This window comes from Myxine glutinosa, chromosome 1 (assembly GCF_964187855.1).
Source record: "Myxine glutinosa chromosome 1, kmMyxGlut1.1, whole genome shotgun sequence".
NCBI lineage: Eukaryota > Metazoa > Chordata > Myxini > Myxiniformes > Myxinidae > Myxine > Myxine glutinosa.
The window spans coordinates 133,542,309-133,563,282 of record NC_136261.1 but is presented as its reverse complement, the minus strand read 5'-3'; the positions used below and the strand labels follow the sequence as shown (position 1 = coordinate 133,563,282).

General features: G+C 43.3%; 1 protein-coding gene across 1 annotated transcript in view; it reads right to left on the bottom strand.

The window, feature by feature from the left end:
* Positions 1 to 6,322: 6,322 nt before the first annotated feature.
* The window catches only part of LOC137428692 (DENN domain-containing protein 2A), a 277,280-nt gene continuing 262,628 nt past the window's right edge, over positions 6,323 to 20,974 (bottom strand). Inside the window, exons 20-21 of the mRNA XM_068118598.2 lie at positions 9,980 to 10,066; positions 6,323 to 7,965 (exon numbers count right to left, since the gene is read on the bottom strand). Of these exons, the coding sequence (XP_067974699.2) occupies positions 7,934 to 7,965; positions 9,980 to 10,066 (119 nt within the window). The 3' untranslated portion in view covers positions 6,323 to 7,933. The remainder of the gene's footprint in view (positions 7,966 to 9,979; positions 10,067 to 20,974) is intronic.

Genomic DNA, 20,974 nt, shown 5'->3' with positions numbered 1-20,974 from the left:
TAAGTACACCCCATGTAAAGTTTTGACTTTTTCAACATATTTCAACATACAGCTATTTGATCTTCATTTCAACAATATTGATAGATAAAGGTGATATAATATAACAAATATCATGAAACATTTACATTTTGTAGTCCATTGTATAATTTAAATAAACATCAATGCAGATTTCGCATGTGGAAAAAGTAAGTACACCCCTACATTTATCACTACTTCAAATACCTAAAATTAGAATCAGGTGCACCAGCTCAGGTGCAAATGATTAGAACATCATTAGAGAGGATCTTGGAGGAACCTGTCTTATTTAAACCTCAGACATTTAGTTTGGTTTGCTCTTTGTTGTTGAAGTGTGTGGCGTCACCATGCCTAGATCAAAAGAGCTCTCTGAGGCCTTCAGAAAGAAGGTTATAGATGTCTACGAGTCTGGGAAGGGATTTAAAACGATCTCCAAACAATTTGAAATCAATCATTCGACTGTCCGGAAGATCATCTACAAGTGGAGAAGATTCCAAACAACTGCCAACTTGTTCAGGCCAGGCCGCCCCAGCAAGTTCAGCCCAAGAGCAGACCGTAAGATGCCGAAAGAAGTCTCTAAGAACCCCAGAATGTCATCACGGGACCTACAGGTAGCTCTTGCCACTGTTGATGTCAAGGTGCACGAGTCTACCATGAGAAAGAGGCTGCACAAATTTGATCGACATGGGAGGTGTGCCAGGAGGAAACCTTTGCTGTCCAGAAAGAACAGCAGGGCAAGACTAAAGTTTGTCAATGAACACCGAGGCAAAGACCAGCACTTCTGGAACAATGTGCTCTGGACAGATGAGTCAAAGGTAGAGCTATTTGGCCACAGTACCAGAAGACATGTTTGGCAAAAACCAAAGATAGCATTTGACCACAAGAACCTGATACCAACTGTAAAGCATGGTGGGGGAAATATTATGGTTTGGGGAAGCTTTGCTGCATCAGAGCATGGGTAGCTCACCATCATAGAATCCACTATGAATTCTTCATTGTACCAGAGGGTGCTTGAGGATAATGTGAGGCCATCTGTCGGAAAGTTCACTGCTCTCTCTCATGCACAGATTTATCCCATCTCGTCTTCTGTTGTCATACCCTTCCTCCCGTCCATGGTACACGGAATCTTGTGGTGAGGCTATTGCCCAGAAACAACTTGCTTTCGTCTCCTGGAAAGCAAATCCAACGGAAGGAAATCTCATTTCCTTTCACAAAGCCTGAAACAAGTGTGTGTCCCTCAGGAGAGCCAGGAAACAATATCTCTCCGTTCTCAGGACCGAACTCTCTTATCTGTCTTCCTTTTCCAAATCCTGGTGGCGTCTGGTCAAATCTGTTTCTGGTGTTTGTTCACCCTCCATCCCCTCCCTCACCTCAAATGGCCACACGGCTGACTCCGCACATGAAAAAGCTGAATGCCTCAACTCTGTGTTTGCCTCTAAATCTTGTGTCCCAAACCCATCCCTCTCTGTACCCACCATACCCAGTCGTACCCAGCTGCTCCTGGACTCTGTGTCCTTTCCTCCTGTCAAGGTGGAAAAGTTTCTGTCAACCCTCGACTCGGATTCTGCAACTGGACCTGACGGCATCAGCCCACGGGTCGTAAAATCCTGTTCTTCCGCTCTTTCACTCCCTCTCTCTGTTCTCTTCACCCTCTCTTTTGCTCAAGGTCATCTTCCATCTGCTTGGAAATCTGCCAACATCACCGCTTTGCACAAAAAAGGTGTAAAAACAGATCCCAGCAACTACAGACCAATCAGCCTTCTCCCAATTATCAGCAAAGTCATGGAATCCATCATTGCTTCAGATATGAAATCTTTCCTCTTCTCCAATGGCTTGATCTCTGATCATCAATTTGGTTTCAGACCTGGACACTCTACTCTGGACATGCTGCTTCTGCTTTCTCAACAATGGATGGAGGTCCTCAATGCCAAGCAGGAAATTAGAGCAGTCTCCCTTGACATATCACGTGCCTTCGATACGGTCTGGCACCCCGCTCTGCTCACCAACCTCTCCTCTTTTGGTATCCATGGAAATCTCCACGCATGGCTGGCGGACTTCCTCTCTAGTCATAGTCAATGTGTGGCCCTGAATGGGTTTCTCTCATCTCCTCTTCCTGTTCAGGCTGGAGTTCCACAAGGTAGTGTTCTGGGCCCTGTGCTTTTTCTGGTCTTCATCAATGATCTCTCTGACTCTCTTGAAAATCCTCTGTATCTCTTTGCTGATGACTCTACTCTCTGTCGCTCCATTCCTCATCCCTCAGATCGGCAGTCTGCAGCCTCCTCACTCTCTGCAGACCTGGACAAAATCACAGACTGGGCAAAGAAGTGGAACATGTCTTTCAATCCTGACAAATCTCACACTCTTACGATGTCTCTCCGAAAAGACCGACTGGACAACCCTCCGATCCACTTTCTGAATAATCCTCTCCAAGAAGTTCTGTCACTCAAGCTTTTGGGTCTCACTATCTGCCATGATCTTTCCTGGGAAAACCACATTTCAAATCTGGCCTCCAAAGCCAGTCGCCGACTGGGCATCCTCCATCGTGCGAAGTCCTTCCTTGGCACACCTGAGCTCCTCACCACATACACGGCTTTCATCCGCAGCTCAATGGAATACTGCTCTCCCCTCTGGGCTGGTGCTCCTGCCTCACACCTAGCTCGTCTTCACGCTGTTGAAACCAAAGCATTCAGAATCATTGGAATCTCCCGCGATGAAACTAACTCCAAGGGCCTCTCACTCACTCACCGCAGGCAGGTTGGTGGTCTTTCCGTCTTCTACCGACTCCTCTCTGGCCTTGCCCCCCCCCCCAGCTCTCTCTGGGCTCTGTCCCGCAAATATTCCTACAGGTCGCACAAGATCTGCCTGCAACCCTCTTATGGTCAAACTGCCAAAATCAAGACTCTCTGCTCACCTTCACTCCTTCATTCCTCTTTTCTCCCGCCTCTGGAACAAACTCCCTCACTCTCTTCAATCCCACTCCACCCTCCAGGTCTTTAAAACAGCTGTTCACCACCATCTCTTATCTTCCCCCATCCAAAACCTTGATCTTTTCTACCCCCGCTAATTTCACCCCAATTCCACTTTTTTGAAATACCAACTTCTGTCCTGGAAGTCCTTGGTGTCCTTGTGTTTTATACTTCTCCCTCCCCCCACCCCTTCCCACACCTCCTCCCCCCAAGCCCTCTCCCTTCCACACATCTCCCTGCTCTCAAATGTTGTGTTTGTGTGCTTCCCCTTCTCTCCCCATCTTGTTTTCCGCTCCCTCTTTTTATATATTTTGTTTGTCTGGTTGATTTGTTTGTGAAGTAAATGTTAGCTCTTTCACGAGCCTCGATTCAGTATTCCAAAAAAAAAAGAAAAAAAAAGAAAAAAAAAGTTGAAGCTCAACCGAAGAAATGGCTGAAAGAAATGGCTGAAATCCACCAAGAAATGGCTGAAAAGAAAGAAATGGAGGGTTCTGGAATGGCCAAGTCAAAGCCCGGATCTAAATCCCATCGAGATGTTGTGGGGGGATTTGAAACGAGCTGTGCATGCAAGAAACCCCTCAAACATCGCACAGCTGAAATAATTCTGCATGGAGGAGTGGGTAAAAATTTATCCCAGTCGATGTCAGAGACTGGTGGACAGTTATAAGAAACGCCTACTTGAGGTTGTTTCTGCCAAAGGGGGCAATACCACCTATTAGATCCAAGGGTGTACTTACTTTTTCCACATGCGAAACTTGCATTTATGTCTATTTAAATAATACAATGGACTACAAAATGTAAATGTTTCATGATATTTGTTATATTATATCACCTTTATCTATCAATATTGTTGAAATGAAGATCAAATAGCTGTATGTTGAAATATGTTGCAAAAGTCAAAACTTTACATGGGGTGTACTTACTTTTTCACGTGACTGTATGTATGTATATGTATGTATGTACATATATGTACATATGTATATATATATATATATATTTATTTATTTATTTATTTATATATATATATATATATATGTTGGAACCCATCTGTGGATCGGTCCCATCGGCCGATGGGTCTGACCCGTTTGCGGATCCGCAGATGGGCGACCCATCTGTGGATCCGCAAACGGGTCAGACCCATCGCTGAGGGCCTCATATAATCACATAGGGCCTCATAGAATCACACTGAGGGCCTCATAGAATCACATAATGCGTTATTGTGTTTATATAATTGACAATGCCCCGATTACGAAGCCACACCTTCATCTTTAGCTTTGGGGTGATTAAGGCATGCCAGGAATTGCTATATAAACAATGGAGAGCTGAGTCTGCCAGTGCCACCAGCGAAGTAGACCAGAAGTAGAAGTACACCAGCGAAGTAGCGAAGTAGACCAGACCAGAAGTAGACCAGTAGACCAGCGATGGGTCTGCATTGTCATTTCTCGTGCATCCACAGATGGGTCGCCCATCTGCGGATCCGCAAACGGGTCAGACCCATCGGCCGATGGGACCGATCCACAGATGGGTTCCAACATATATATATATATATATATATATATATATATATATATATATATATATATATATATATATATATATATATCAAACTATAATTATTTCAGTTCTCCAACCTAATGAGCGCACACTGTGACGTCACCGCCACATACGTACGCCTTGCCTGCCAAGCTCCGGAAGAGCCATCTGACAGTGCGTAATTTAGATCTTAGTTCAGATACTGTCACAAGTGCATACAAAACTCACAGTTACCGACCTGGTTTCGCCCTGTTGGGGCTTCATCAGGGCAACGCAGTGAGTCCTGCATACACTTGTGAATCTGAAAACCTTTCGGTTATAAACCAGTCATTATGCGACTCCATACTATCAGTGGTGAACCCCCATTAAGGTATCCCATTCAGCTATCGCTGTACCTTAATGGGAGCGATAAGCACCGCCTGCCACACAGTGCATTACCTCTGGTATCCACTCATTATATGGAGTCGCCTGGATGTGGTTGGGATTAACCAATCAAACTGTAATTTATTTCTCCAACCTAATGAGCGCACGCTGTGACGTCACCGCCACGTACGTACACCTTGCCTGCCAAGCTCCGGAAGTCATCTGATAGTGCGTAATTTAGATCTTAGTTCAGATACTGTGTCTTAGTTATCACTCCCATATATATATATACATACACAGGTATCATATATATATATACACATACACAGGTTGAATCCCCTAACTTGACGAGGAAGCAAGGCACAGATGGAGTCTCACCCCAGCAATTGCTGCACAACCTGTGAGCAACAAGTGTAGCCTGCCACGCCGACACATTGTCTCTGCCCTGCTCCTCGACAATTAGGAGGTTTGCAGTCAGGAATATTAAATTTAACTGAGGAAGCACACTAACCCGATGACATGACACTGACATCATGTACATAAATTATACCTTTGTTTATCATTATACCATGTTTAGTTCCAGTGAAGGGAAATCTTCATGCTCCAGCATACAATGACATTCTAGACGATTGTGTGCTTCCAATTTTGTGGCAACAGTTTGGGGAAGGCCCTTTCCTGTTTCAGCATGATAATGCCCCCGTGCACAAAGCAAAGTCCATACAGAAATTGTTTGTCGAGATCAGTGTGGAAGAACTTGACTGGCCTGCACAGAGCCCTGACCTCAACCCCATCAAACACCTTTGGGATGAATTGGAACGCCGACTGTGAGCCAGGCCTAATCGCCCAACATCAGTACCCGACCTCACAAATACAACTAGTGGAAAGCCTTCCCAGAAGAGTGGAGGCTGTTATAGCAGCAAAGGGGGGGGGGGGGGGGGGGGAAGCGGGGGCAGGACCAACTCCATATTAATGCCCATGATTTTGGACTGAGATGTTCGATGTTCGGGTGACCACATACTTTCGGTCATGTAGTGTATATATCCACTGCGGTTGCTCGCTTGTATGAACAGGAAATTAAAGGAAATCAACACCCTCCATGGATATTTCTCATATTTCCAATATTTCCATGAGTCCGATTTGAATCCAGGACACAACAATTATATGTAACCACTTTGAAATTGCCACTCTTTCGTTTAAATGCTGAAAATTATGTTGAACACACAATTTGAATAAAAGATTTTGCGCTAGTAACGGAAGGTTAAAAGTACCTGGACGAGCAGAAAAGAGTCACTGAAAACATGAACACACAGTTCACACATGAAAGCACCCACGTTAGCATTCATACGTCATTTTTAAAGTCGTGCATTTTTCAGTTGATATGCTTTAAGACCTTCAATTCCATATTGAAAAGTCAGAGGAGATTTAAGGAGTATCAAGAGACTAAAGACAACCAGGGCCATGCTTTAATGTAGCTTGCATATACAAAATTATGGGATCTTTTTGGATTACAATGTTACGACCATAAATGGGACATGTGGTTTGGAACTGGTTTGAGGAACTTGCAGTGAACATACTTGTCTTGACCAGGAAACTCTTAGGATATCAATGCAATTTAAGAACTTTACCAGTATTTTGATTTGAGTTTTATCAGCAAAGAGGTGAGTAAGTCCAAATGGTGAGCTTACTATCTCTCTGCTGATAAAGAGGGAGAGTTATGAGCATTAGGTTTCATCTTTATAAGGGTGTGAGGATACAAACGGTTTGTCCCCTGATCATGGACTTTCAGAGTAAAAAACACAATTTCCAATCTGATGGCATCATAAAACTCTCCCACTGCTGGAGACAATTTTTGGACACTTTATGACTGACTGGAAACTAAAAAAAACAACGAAAAAGACTTTAACTTCTGTGCTGAATCTCACAGGTGCAGGCCACTATATGGTTGGAAGAAAAGACATTGATTCCCCTTGGTAACTCGCGTAGATAATAGTCGGCAGTTGCAACACTAAAGCGGTCACATGCAACACAAAAGTTCCAACTTCAGTGTTAATCCATTCAATTCTGCCTTTGAGAAAAGCTGAGTAGAGCCGTTTTTCAATCAATGCATCACTTGGTTCTAATCAGTCCTAAAATGTAAGCAGGCCCTCCAGTATACTTGCCTCTGCCTCAAACGGCACTCATGGAAATTCCATATTGGAGTGTTATAACGTTGCATCGATAACCCATCTAAAGTTGTAATCCTCTTTGAACACAATACATTCATCCCTGCTGGAGGAATGCCATTGAAACAATGTTGAATTAATAACTTATATCATGTGTAATAACTTCCGCCATCCAGATGCATGATGGTCACACTTTCCCAGTTCGGGTGTTCTGTAATATGTTTGGCAATTGATTTCTTGGAAAAGTCCCATCTTTTAAAAAATCCATGAAAAAGTCGCATATTTAGAAGGATTCAATAGCCTGAAGATGGAGAAAACATGCATTTCTTCAAGCATTCTCAAAGGTCTCCATTTAAAACTGATTAGTGCTTCAATAGTATTAACAAAATAATTCTTCTTCTTATCTCAAAGTAGACCATAAATGATTCTTCAAAAGATGAGGATCATGTTATTAAGATTTTAAAGATTTGCATATCCACTTGTAACATTTCATAATATATGTGTATGTACTTTGCATACCTTTTACAAGCTTCGCTAATTGATGTGTAGCATCAGGAGTGACTAATCTACAACTATATTTTGTACAAAAGAACAAATGTGCAAGAAATAATCCTCAAGTACATCCGAAGATCATGTCGATTTGTACATACTGTATGTAAACATTTCTGTGTTAGCAACAAGCTCCAACTGGTACTAAATCAGCATTCCACTCAGGCCGTGGCTGCCAGAGTGAAGCTACATTGCTCCAGATTTGTACAAAGTGGCTGTGAGGTCCCAACAGTAAAATTACCCCTCTGCATGAGGCATGAAATGAGTTCCCTTGGATTGTAATCTTCATTTCTTAGAAGGATTTACTCTCACGGAATGTGGTCTGAAGCAGGCCTGGCTCGGCTACTACTTTTTGGAGAGCATTCGCATGCGGCTTCCTGAATAAAAGAGCACATGCGCACGTGTTCACTCGTGTTTAATTACTCCAGATTAAAACCGTTACGTACTCACACAGCAAACGCAGACCAGCCTTCTTCATAAATGTACAACATCCATTTAAAAACATTTTTCAACATTGAATCTGAACTTTTGAGGCAAGTATGTGGGGTTGTGGGGGTTGCATGGGCCTTGATGCACAAGATAAACAATGGCAGTTGAGAAATTGCAATGTTCTTTTGATGGTATTATATGAAATGCTGTATAAATTAATTCATATTCTTGGGTAAAATGCCAGGGGCATAGAAAAGGCTCCTTTATATAAGGGTAGGTGCCATGTGGCAAAGTATAGAAAAGAAGGGACATTCAAAAAAAATCTCGTGTGCATGCTGGACTACCCTGGTGTTCTTAGGAGGAACCAAGTAATGCTCTAGAAAAGTTCATATAAAGGGGCGCCCTACATCTGGCAAATAAAATACTTTTACTTCTTCTTGCAGCTGTATGAATCAAATTGGCAACCCTTTATATGAACTTTTCTGAGAAGTTTATATTTATATATATATATTTTAGACTTAGAAGACTTAGAAGTCCAGCATATTAGATTTATGTGTGTATATATTTTTATATATTTAATTTTAAAGCAAAAACTGAAGCACTTAGGTGGAATTTTTTTCGAAAGCCATTAACTAGACCTATTGGCCAATGTATATTCCAAGTTTCAGCTAGTTTCAATGTATAGTCCTTGAGATATGAGTGCCAACAAATTTCGGGCGGACGGACGGACGGATAGACACCAACATGATTTTGAGGGTTTTCTAAATATAACTCAAGAATGCATAAACGGACGTTGCTTAAATTTGGAAAATATTACCTCAACGCACGAAGCATTTACTTCTGAAATTTGCAGCCGATTTTGTCCAGTAGAAGCCGAGAAACACATTTTCAGTCCCCATGTAAACTGCGAAACGATCCCTTATATAAATGGAGGGGTGCTTTGCGCCTCCCTTTGATTACTATTTCTGCTGCATGGGGGCAATTCAGATCACAAATAGTCAAGTAAGCAAATTCATACAGCATACTGCCCCGGTTTAGAATGTGCCCCGGTGTGTGCCTCAGTTTAGAATAGGTACACCGTATCCCTGCGTGTCGTGTCGTAAGAGGCAACTAAAGGGTTGGCATCAGGAAGGGCATCTGGCCATAAAAACATTGCCTCAAACAGGGAACCACGATTGTCATGGGGCCCGCAAGGCTAGCCCCCGCACCAGCAGGTTAAATAGCCTTTAAAAAAAAAATGGGGGGGGGGGGGGGGAATACTCACTTTTGAGCTGTGTAATCTGAGTATGATTCCTAAACTGAATATAAACTATCACCATGGCGTTTTTCTGTTGCCTAAATAAGTGCACTGTTTGCATGTGCATAAAACCAGGGGCCTGCCGACCAGCATAAGTTACTGCTGGTGGATGTTAAAGATACCACATTAGCTTATACAAAGAGTAGGCAATTGTAACCTTCGCCCGAGCAAAATTCCAAATTCTTGCCCTAACGACGACTACTAGGATTACAATGGAAAACCACCCAGTGTATTTTTCTGCCCAGGAAGCTGCTTTGGCAATCCCTGACACTAAACTGTAAAGGGTATGGGATGAATCCACGCTATGTTGTAAGATAAAGGAGCATTGGATGTTAATATTCAAGCTTTGAGGGAATTTAAGAAGTTATGCCCATGACACCATTCCAACTGTTTTGCCTCTTACTGGGCACAAAATATTAGGAAGAATACATTTTCCATCTTCTTTCGCAAACTATGATGAAAAAAAAAAAAAAAAAAAACTATGATGGAAGGAAGTAAATTATCAGACGAAAATATTTTGGAGTAATATCCTTTGTAGGTTCAGTAAAAGTTGACCAAGGTCATTGCAAATTGTGTATTGAAACCCAAAAAACAAACAAAGAATTGCATCATTAAAAATGAAAACAAACAAATGCTTCCCCTGAAGCGAGTTTAAGAATACGCACCAAGTCCTCGAAGGAAACGATTCACTCCACTCTGCTCACCGCCTGGCGATTCCTCAAGGAATTGAGCGGCACGAAGTTCAAAGAGTCCTGTGGTGGACAAAACCACATAATGCTTATTTAATATCATCAAGGAAAACGTTGTGGTAAATGAACATCACCAAATAGTCAACAAAGACAATATCTTTACATGAGCCAAACGTTGTATATATCTACATATATATATATATATATATATATATATATATATATATATATATATATATATATATATATAGATATATATATATATACAGACTTGGCATTTAATATGGAATATTTTTTTTCTGGGGGTGAACTTACTTTTCAAGATGTCTTAGAACCAAAAGTTCATTGGAATTATGTTGAAATTATTCTAGATTTTGTTAATGTGACCTTTAAAAGAAACAAAAACCACATTTGACATTTCGAAACAAATAAATTGATCCTTGAAAGTGATGGAAACTGATATCGAACTCAATTCACGGACAGTACTGTGTTGAACTTCTGTACGTTTTCCAGAAGTATCTCTTTATTTTGCACATTAGCCAAAAAATTTTTTAACAAAAACAAAAGTTAAATTACGACTGGGATTACGGACAGTAAAATTACATTTCAGTACTTCGTGTAACGCCCACGAGCATTCAGGAGAGTATGTACACGTTGAGGCATGCTGTTCACGAGATTTGCCAAGGTTTGGATAGGAATCGCTTGCCATGCAGTGACAATAGCCTGCTGCAATTCACGCACAGTGGTCGGCTGCTGGTCCAAGTGGTCGATTTGACGCGTTAATTCTGCCCACAAGTTCTCTTTCGGGTTCATATCCGGGGACATGGCAGGCCACTCCATATGCTCTACACCACGGTCAGCAAGAAAGTGTTGGATCATGCGAGCACGATGAGGCCGTGCATTGTCATCTTGGAAGACAAAGTTTCCTCGAAAGGCTGCACGAGCAAATGGAAGCAATGTTTCTTCCAGAATGGCCCTGTACTTGAACTGGTTCAGGTTTCCATTCAGAACAACCAGGTCAGTTTTGCCCCCTGCATGAAAAGCAGCCCAAACGGTCACCGCACCACCTCCAGCTTGGACTCTTGGCACTATACAATCTTTGTTGTAGGCTTCATGCACTTGTCTGCGCACTCGGACGTGGCCATCTTGACGATAGACCAGAAATCTAGACTCGTCACTGAAGATCACGTGATTCCAGTGTTCTGGCTGCCATTGACGGTGCTCTCTGGCCCACTGCAATCGGCGCTGGCGGTGTTGTCTGGTCAGGCGTGGCTTTCTCAGTCTCAGCCTGGCACGATAGCCTGCTTGAACCAGTCGTTGGTTGACTAGCCTTCTGGATACAGGCACATTTGTCAGTTGCTGCCACTCAGCCCTAAGCCGATTAGCTGATTTAGTACGGCCATTGCCGACTAACCGGTGCAGCTGGCGATCATCCCTCCTTGTGGTTCTGCGGGGACGTCCTGGCCTCGGTATTGGAGTAGGGACACCCCTCTGAGCATTTTGTTTCAGGATCTTTGACACCTGACCTTGAGTGATGCCATACTGCCGAGCAATAGCACGCTGTTTCATGCCGTAATTTCGTAAAGCCACCACTCCATGACAAACAGCAATGTCGAGTTGACGGACCATCTCCAGAGGAAGCGGCAATAACTTTTGGAGACGTGCAGCAGTTGTTTTCCACTAATACAGAACGAAACAACCCTTGTATACCCGACTGTGAAGCCAATCATCAAATGCACCTGTCCGTACATTTTGCCACGCCACCTGTGATATAATCCTGTTGTTGACTTCTTGCTGCGACAGACAATCAGTGACATGGTTCTCTTCACAAATAAATCACCAAAGTGTAAAAGAAACTCACCAGATTGATATACTGAGTTAAGGTCAAGAAAAATAAATATTCCATATTAAATGGCAAGTCTGTATATTGTTACGGTTTTTAGAACCTTCACTTTGTAAATTTAGTCTTAATTTCCTATGTACATTTCCCCTTTAATTGGCTGTTAATTGAAATGAGTGCACCATAGCTAGTCCATGTACAAGCACGTAGGCCACCATAGAACCTTTCTATCGTTATTTCTTTATTCTATGTCAGTATAAGGCTCTGTCTCCCATTAATTGACACTGCATTGCACCGAATTGAAATAAGATAGGATCCCTCCGACACCCCCATGGCATCTTCGAAGTGCCAGTAACTTTGGGTGGGGTTATTGGCACCACCTTTACCCCAAGACTCCATTACGCACGCGGTCAAGCCCACGAACAAGGGCGTTGCCCGCCCCTCGTCATCGGAAGGTGGAGCCAGCGAGTCCCCACCAGCCAATCAGGGCTGGTGAGATACCATCACGGGCGTGGCATGGATTGATCTCAAAGCGCGTTATAAAAGCGCCCCCGCAAGCCTTTTAGGGAGAGGCGCGTAAGAGTTCACCTGAAGGAGTCCACCGCAGCTGAAGCAACCGCAGCTTTGAGTCCACTGCAGCTTTGAGACCACCGCAGCTTTGAGCGTTGACAGCGGTTTCGGCCGCGGCTACGAAGCAACGCCGCCGTGCGAACACGCTTGAGGAGGGTCGGCGGCGATCACACCAACCGGACCCGCATCCTTCCCGCCCTGTGATCTCACCTCCTCGTCCGTCCAGCCATCCACCTCCTGCCATTCATTCCTGCTTCATTCCCCGTGTAAGTCTGATTGTCGTCTGTCCTTTATGTTGTCCTGGGGTTTAAGTAAGACTGTATAGGTAAGCTAGAAATTGCTCTGTGTCCTTCTGATCCTTCCATTTCCCTGTAAATTGCATTTCATTTCTTTTCTGCTTTGGTTGTGTGTAAATAATTTAAAAATCCTGTTCTTCCTTACTCTGCCTTCTTTCCTTCACATCCGTTCGTCCTTGTCTTTTCCATCGTTGAATACCTGTGGCACGATTTGGCCAACGACTAAGGATCGGGTCTAGTTATGTTAATGGTTCGAGCCGCGGCTGCTAATCCGCTCGGCAAATTAACATCTTGTCCGCGGTCTCGAACGAGGTTGCTCACCTGCCTCTCTGGAGGGAGCTGGGCAGCTTCAGGACTCACGTCGGTCAGTCGAAGACAAGGGGATTAATTCCCCCTTGGTAAGGGGAAAAGGGGCCGACGTTGAGATCCGCAACAATATATATATATAGATTGTTACGGAATCCAACGTCGGCCTTCCCCACTTACCAAGGGGGGATTAGTCCCCTCGTCTATGACTGGCCGACGTGGTCCTAGGGGTATGACGTCACGCCCGGTCAGCGCTGGGTAGGGTATTAGGCCCAACCGTCCTATGACCTAAATACCAACACCCACCGGTACGCAAGGAAATACTCCCCCGCCCACGGTCGCAGCATAATTGACTAGTTGCGCCGAGCGAAGCGAACTGCACCGTGAGCCGGTTACCAAGACTGACCCGATTAATCTTCGTCGGCCGAATCGCGCCACGGGCCCTCAATGGGGGAAATCACTAAAGCGACCGAATGTGAAGAAGAAGGCGAAGGTAGGAAGAACAAATATAATTTATTACTATTATTTACAAGACCAAAAATAACCAAGGAAGAAGGAAGGATAATAAAATAAAGACAGAAAGAATGGAAGGAGACACAGTGCAATTATTAGCTTAACTATACAAGCTTAATTAATACCCCAGGACAACGTGAAAGACAGACGAACGATCACACTTACACGGGGAATGCAGGCAGGAATGAATGGCTGAAGGTGGATGGCTTGGAGAGGCAAGGAAGGTCCAGCGGGGGGGCACGGTCGGGCCGGAAGGCACCGCCGTCAAAAAGCCGAGCCGCGGTCGTGCGAACTCCCGCGGTTCCAAACTGCGCGGGCGAAGTTCCTTTTTCCGCACCGCTGCGTCGCGCGCTCCTTGAGTTGCCTCCTGCCGTATCTCCTCTGCAGCGCGGCACGTATCTCATCTGCTTGGACTCATCTGCCGTGGGGGCGTCTCCCGCGGGTTATATAAGCCCCACCCTTGAACCTTCGCGAACCTCCCAGATCGTTCTCTCTCCGCCCGCTCAAGCCAAACCCCTTCGTGCTGGGTTGGTTGAGCGGGGCCGACTCACTCCTCCTTTCTATGACGAGGTGCGGAGACACGCCTTTCTTCTCCCAACCGACCGCGTGCTCAATGGAGTCCATTTGCAGCGAAAACCATCCAAACCTGGCACTTTGAAGATGGGACCTACTCTTATTTAATTCGGTGCAATGGAGAGTCGACTATTGGGAAACACAGCCTTAAACTACATAGAATAAGGGAATAACTATTTAAAAGGATATATGGTGCCCTGCGTGTATGTTTATGGAATTAACTAAGAGGACGACCTTCGACCTTTCTTTACATTACGGAGGGTGACATTTACACACAACAAAACCATAATTCTCACATTCGTTACACTTTCTCAAATTCGTTACAATATATAGTATGTTACGTGGTAATACTATGCTATGAGTTCAAGGAAGTGAAATGGACTTTTCAAAATGTCTGCGGCTCGTAGAAACATTGGACTAATCTTTACGATACAGTCAAGCCGTAACTTTCGCAAAGGTTACATTCCTGGAAAATGGCGCGATTTTCAAAATCGCGATAGTTAAAACAATTTCCTATGGGAATAAGGGGTTAGATTCCTGGGCTTCGAGAACATATAGAGAAAGGTCGTAGGTAGCCAAAACTAAACACATCGCAATCGAAATAAACATGAAAAAAAAAAAAATCGGCTTTGCAATGATGTCTTCTGTTGTGTTGAAGCAGATTAAAGATTCAGAAGCGATTCAACTTGCCCCCCCACATCCCCCACCATTCCTCCCCTATTAATATCTTTCATAGTTTTCCTTTGTAATCTGTTTTTACCTCTGCCACCAAAGGTGGATGGAGGTTATGTTTTCACCCCTGTCTGTCCGTTTGTCTGTATGTCTGTCTGTCTGTTTTTGAACAAAATATCTCAAAAAGTTGTGGATGGCTTTGGACGAAACTTGGTGGACCGGTTGGGTGTCTGACAAGGAAAATTCGATTCGATTTTGGTGAAGATCTGAATATGGATTCAGACATGAGAATTATTTTATATTATAAGTGATTCCTCACCATTGGGAGATAGGGCCAAAAATGATACATAGGAGGATATCTCAAAAAGTTGTGGATGGATTTGGATGGATTTGGATGAAACTTGGTGGACAGGTTGTGTGTGTGACAAGGAAGAATCGATTAAATGTTGGTGAAGATCCGGATCCGAATCCAGCTCGTAGAATTTTTAAAGTGATTCTTCACGATTGAGTGATATGGCCAACCAGGCGGAGGTATGCTCTCTACTGAGTGCCGTTCTAGTTACCTTGCGCTTGCAAAGTGAAAAGCGGAGGTTAAGCATTCAGGTACGTACGTGTGCCGACTGTGCCGTACGCCGTGTCTGCATTTTAAAAATTCATTTTCTCGGCAACCGTTAGTCCGATTGACATGAAATTTTCACCATAGGATGGCCTCCTCCTGTAGAATATTTTAATGATTATTATGACGTCATAGGTCACGTGGCACGGGCGCCATCTTGGAAAAAATTCGCACCTCCATATCTCTGAAACTACTCCATGGAAAAAATTGAGACCTGGGTCATTGTCAACTACTCCCCATGGGGAATAAGATATGTTAATGAAGTTGTCATTGGTGCCTTCGTTATGACGTCATTATTCGACAAATACAACTTATCCATCCAATCATTATTCATTTTTTTTCAGCAACTGTTGGTCTGATGGACACGAAATTTTCACCATAGGAGCGCCTCCGCCTTTGTAATATTTGAATGATAATCATGACATCATTGGTCACGTGGTACAGGCGCCATCTTGGAAAAACCGAAAAATGTTGCACCTCTATATCTCAAAAACCGCTTTATGGAAAAAATTGAAACGAGGCTAATTGTAAATAACTCAATATGGGGAATAGGTGTTGTTAACAATGACGTCATTCGTGCCATAATTATGACGTCATAATTCGACAGGAACAACGCTTAGTCTGATCAGTTTGAAATGTATCGAGTGTGATCTATGCAACAATTATATTAGATAATATAAGTTTATGATGTCATTGCTCATGTGATCTGGCAGCCATATTGGATCAAAGAAGAAAAAAAAAACAAGTTGACTGCGCAGGGTAAGTATTCTATGAACACCATCTATTTTTTTTGCTTCTTTTATAAATCATTCTGCAGCTTTGTAAACCAGCAAATGAATTCAAATTAAAGGAATCATTTTTACCTCCGCCACCAAAGGTGGATGGAGGTTATGTTTTCACCCCTGTCTGTCTGTTTGTTTGTCTGTCTGTCTGTCTGTTTTTGAACAAGATATCAAAAAGGTGTGGACGGATCTGGATGAAATTTGGCAGAGATGTAGCATTAGATTTTGGTGAAGATCCGGAATCGGATCTGGCTAGTAGAATTTTAAGTGATTCTTCACCATTGGGAGATAGGGCCAAAAACGATATATAGCAGGATATCTCAAAAGGTTGTGGACGGATTTGGACGAAACTTGGTTGACCGGTTGGATGTCTGACAAGGACGATTCGATTTTGGTGAAGACGTCATAATTCCGGTTTCTCGATCGCGGTGGCGACTTTTGTTCTCTCCGGGCATCAACAGTTAGGGTTATTTTTCCATTCGTGTGTTTGTCAAATTTCCACTTGTTACTTTATCGTCTATTCGTTATTGTTTGTTTCTAGTTCGTTTTGGTTTGAATTTCCTGTAACTCGTAATGAATTAATCGTTTTCTGTTTGCTCCGCGTGCATGGTCTTGTAGCCTTGTCGCCTGAGGCTTCCCCCATTGAAGTTTGTTCACTCAAGTTCCTTCCTTTGCTGTTTGGCTTGGTTCTTAGATTTTTCCCTTCTCCAACGAACTTCCCCAAACATCTACTCTTTGTCTAACGTTTTAACCCCCCCCCACCCCAAAAACAAAAAACAAAAAAACAAACAAACATTTATTTCCCTTTCTCCACGTGTGCTTCTGTCCACATGCGCTGTCTCGCCCCGCCCCCATCATCTCCTTGCCTTCCACCTTTTGCCCTGTTCACGTGTTGTCCCTCTAGTCTAGGCCCTCTCCCTGTTGGTATTTTGTGAATATAAGATTGTTCTTCACGGTTCTGTTTAAATATGTTTAAACTTTCCCCTGCAGTGTTTTATTCAGTGGTATATTACAACACGCTGTTTTTCTTCCTATTTAAAAGGCTCTTTTCAATTTCCTCTCTCACTCATTTCACTTCAAAAAAAAAATTCAATCTCTTAAAATTCTTCCTCACTACATGCTCTAAATTCACCTTCATTCCACCCTCCTCTGTCGTTCTAAAACAGATCGCGAACTTGAAAATCACAATAAACCCAATTTGTTATAAATGTTCGTCTTTCATTCAGTTGTGTTGATTTGAGCCTGGTGTTGGCTTAGCGGTTAGGGTGCCGGCTTGGGATCCTGGGTTAGAATCCCGGTCGATCGCTGAATTAATGCCAGGAGGGTTGACTCAGCCTGTCATCCTTCCGAGGTCGGCAAATTGAGTACCAGCTTGCTGGGATGAATGATCACGGTGTGTACCCCGGTTTAGAATAGGTACACTGTATCCCTGCGCATCGGCAGAGCGTGACCAAGGGTTGGCGTCAGGAAGGGCATCCGGCCATAAAAACATTGCCTCAAACAGGGAACCATGATTGTCATGGGGCCCGCAAGGCTAACCCCCGCTCTAGCAGGGAAAATGGCCTTAAAACGATCATTCATTTCATCCACTTTCTAAACTCCCCCCTCGCCCCTCCCCTCCAAATATATAAATAAACGCCATTCTCCCTCTCTCTCTCCCTTCCTCTTCCTCCCTTTCCCCTTTCCTCCCACTCTCTCCCCTTCCTCCTCCCCACCTCTTCCCCCACCACCACCCCTGCCTTCCCCACTCCCCTTCTCCCTTCCCTTTCCCTCCCCCTTTTCTCCCTCCCCTCCTAAACTCCCCCCTTTCCCCTCCCCTCCTAAACCCCCCCTCAACCTCCCCTTCAAAACTCCCCCCCAACCCCTCCCCTTCATATCTCCCCCCAACCATCCCTCTCCAATTCTCCCTATCCCCCTCCTCCTCAAAGCTGCCTCCTCCCCACTTCGTCTCCCTTCTATCTCATACCTCCACCTCCCCCAACCTTCTACTTTCCTCTGCCCCCCCCCCCCTCAAACAACCCCTCACTGTGCCTCATCCCATCACCATCAAACTTTTCGCCCTCCTCTTCCTTCCCTTTCTTGTAACTCTTCTGTAATCTCTGACACACTATCAACTGCTCTCCCTACATCCTCTCATCCTTAATCTGACCCTACCCCTCCCCTCCGCTGTCCTGCGCCCGATGCTTCCCCTCTCTCCTCATTAACGGTATGGACCTCAAACATCCGGGGCCTTCGCTCAAACCTGATTGATCTCTCCATTCAGGTTGCTTCTGACAATCCAGACTTGATCTGCTGAACAGAAACTTTCCTCCTTCAAGATGTCTCTGATTCCTTAATATCTCTTCCTGGTTACTCCCTCCTCCGGTATGATAGACCTGAGCCTCGTCCTGCTGGTGGGGTTGCTATCTTTATCAAAAACTCTCTTCCTCACTCTCCTTGCACTGCCCTCTCTCCATCTCATCCCCAGGAGTACCTCTGGCTACGGCTTCCTCTCCGCTCCCACCTTTTGAAAATAGAGAATGTGGAATATACAGTCACGTGAAAAAGTAAGTACACCCCATGTAAAGTTTGGACTTTTTCAACATATTTCAACGTACAGCTATTTGATCTTCATTTCAACAATATTGATAGATAAAGGTGATATAATATAACAAATATAATGAAACATTTACATTTTGTAGTCCATTTTATAATTTAAATAAACATAAATGCAAATTTCGCATGTGGAAAAAGTAAGTACACCCCATGAAATGTTTTTTAAAATCTTTTTAACATATGTGGACATATCAACATTTGATCTTCATTTAAACAGTATCTATAGATAAAGGTGATCTAATTGAACAAAAAACAATGAAAGATTGACTTTGCAATAATTTATTCAACAAAAAATTGTTGCACAGCATGCACAATTGCATGCACAGCTCGTTTCAAATCCCCCCACAACATCTCGATGGGATTTAGATCCGGGCTTTGACTTGGCCATTCCAGAACACCCCATTTCTTTCTTTTCAGCCATTCCTTGGTGGATTTACTGGTATGTTTGGGGTCATTGTCATGTTGCAAGGTCCACCTTCGGTTGAGCTTCAACTTTCTGACAGATGGCCTCACATTATCCTCAAGCACCCTCTGGTACAATGAAGAATTCATCGTGGATTATATGATGGTGAGCTGCCCAGGCCCTGATGCAGCAAAGCTGTCCCAAACCATAATATTTCCACCACCATGCTTTACAGTTGGTATCATGTTCTTGTGGTCAAATGCTGTCTTTGGTTTTCGCCAAACATGTCTTCTGGTACTGTGGCCAAATAGCTCTACCTTTGACTCATCTGTCCAGAGCACATTGTTCCGGAAGTGCTGGTCTTTGCCTCGGTGTTCATTCGCAAACTTTAGTCTTGCCCTGATGTTCTTTCTGGACAGCAAAGGTTTCCTCCTGGCACACCTCCCAGGTAGATCAAATTTGTGCAGCCTCTTTCTAATGGTAGACGCGTGCATTTTGACATCAACAGTAGCAAGAGCTATCTGTAGGTCCCGTGATGACATTCTGGGGTTTTTAGAGACTTCTTTCAGCATCTTGCGGTCTGCTCTCGGGCTGAACTTGCTGGGGCGGCCTGGCCTGAACAAGTTGGCAGTTGTTTGGAATCTTCTCCACTTATAGATGATCTTCCGGACAGTCGAATGATTGATTTCAAATTGTTTGGAGATCTTTTTAAATCCCTTCCCAGACTCGTCGGCATCTATAACTTTCTTTCTGAAGGCCTCAGAGAGCTCTTTTTATCTAGGCATGGTGACGCCACACACTTCAACAACAAAGAGCAAACCAAACGAAATGTCTGAGGTTTAAATCAGACAGGTTCCTCCAAGATCCTCTCTAACGATGTTCTAATCATTTGCACCTGAGCTGGTGCACCTGATTCTAATTTTAGGTGTTTGCAGTAGTGATAAATGTAGGGGTGTACTTACTTTTTCCACATGCGAAATTTGCATTTATGTTTATTTAAATTATACAATGGACTACAAAATGTAAATGTTTCATGATATTTGTTATATTATATCACCTTTATCTATCAATATTGTTGAAATGAAGATCAAATAGCTGTATGTTGAAATATGTTGAAAAAGTCAAAACTTTACATGGGGTGTACTTACTTTTTCACGTGACTGTAGATACAGTACCTTCAGAAAGTATTTCCACCCCATGACGTTTTCCACATTTTGTTGTTGCAGCCTGAATTCGAAATGCATTAAATTGATTTTTTTTTTTCACTCATCTACACATAATACCCAATAATGTCAAAGTGGATTTAAAAAAAAATTCTTACAGAATAATTAAACATGAAAAGCTGAAATGTCTTGAGTCAATTAGTATTCAACACCTTTGCTATGAGACTACAAATTGAGCTCAGGTGCATCCAGTTTCTAGTGTAGGCTGCTATGTCTTAAAAATGGCTGTCGTGTTTTTTTTTTGTTAAAAGCAAAATTCCACTTGATTCCTTGTCTTTGGGGTGTCACATGTTCGAAAAAACAGGTTGTTAATTTTTTTAAACGGATTAAGGGTGTCAAATCCAAGATGGCCGCCAAAATATATAAATTCCATTAAAACTGGTATTCTGAACACAGTATGAGGTCCAAATTAATGATAATACCCATAATTTCAATACCAAGGAGTTCAAAAACAATTAATTTCAATATGGCAGTCAAATTCAAAATATCAAGCTCTTATCAAGCTTATCTTACTGAAGCTCTTATCAAGTACTTCTTTGCTCATGACCATCTGAACTACGCACGTTTGCTCCCTTTGTACCT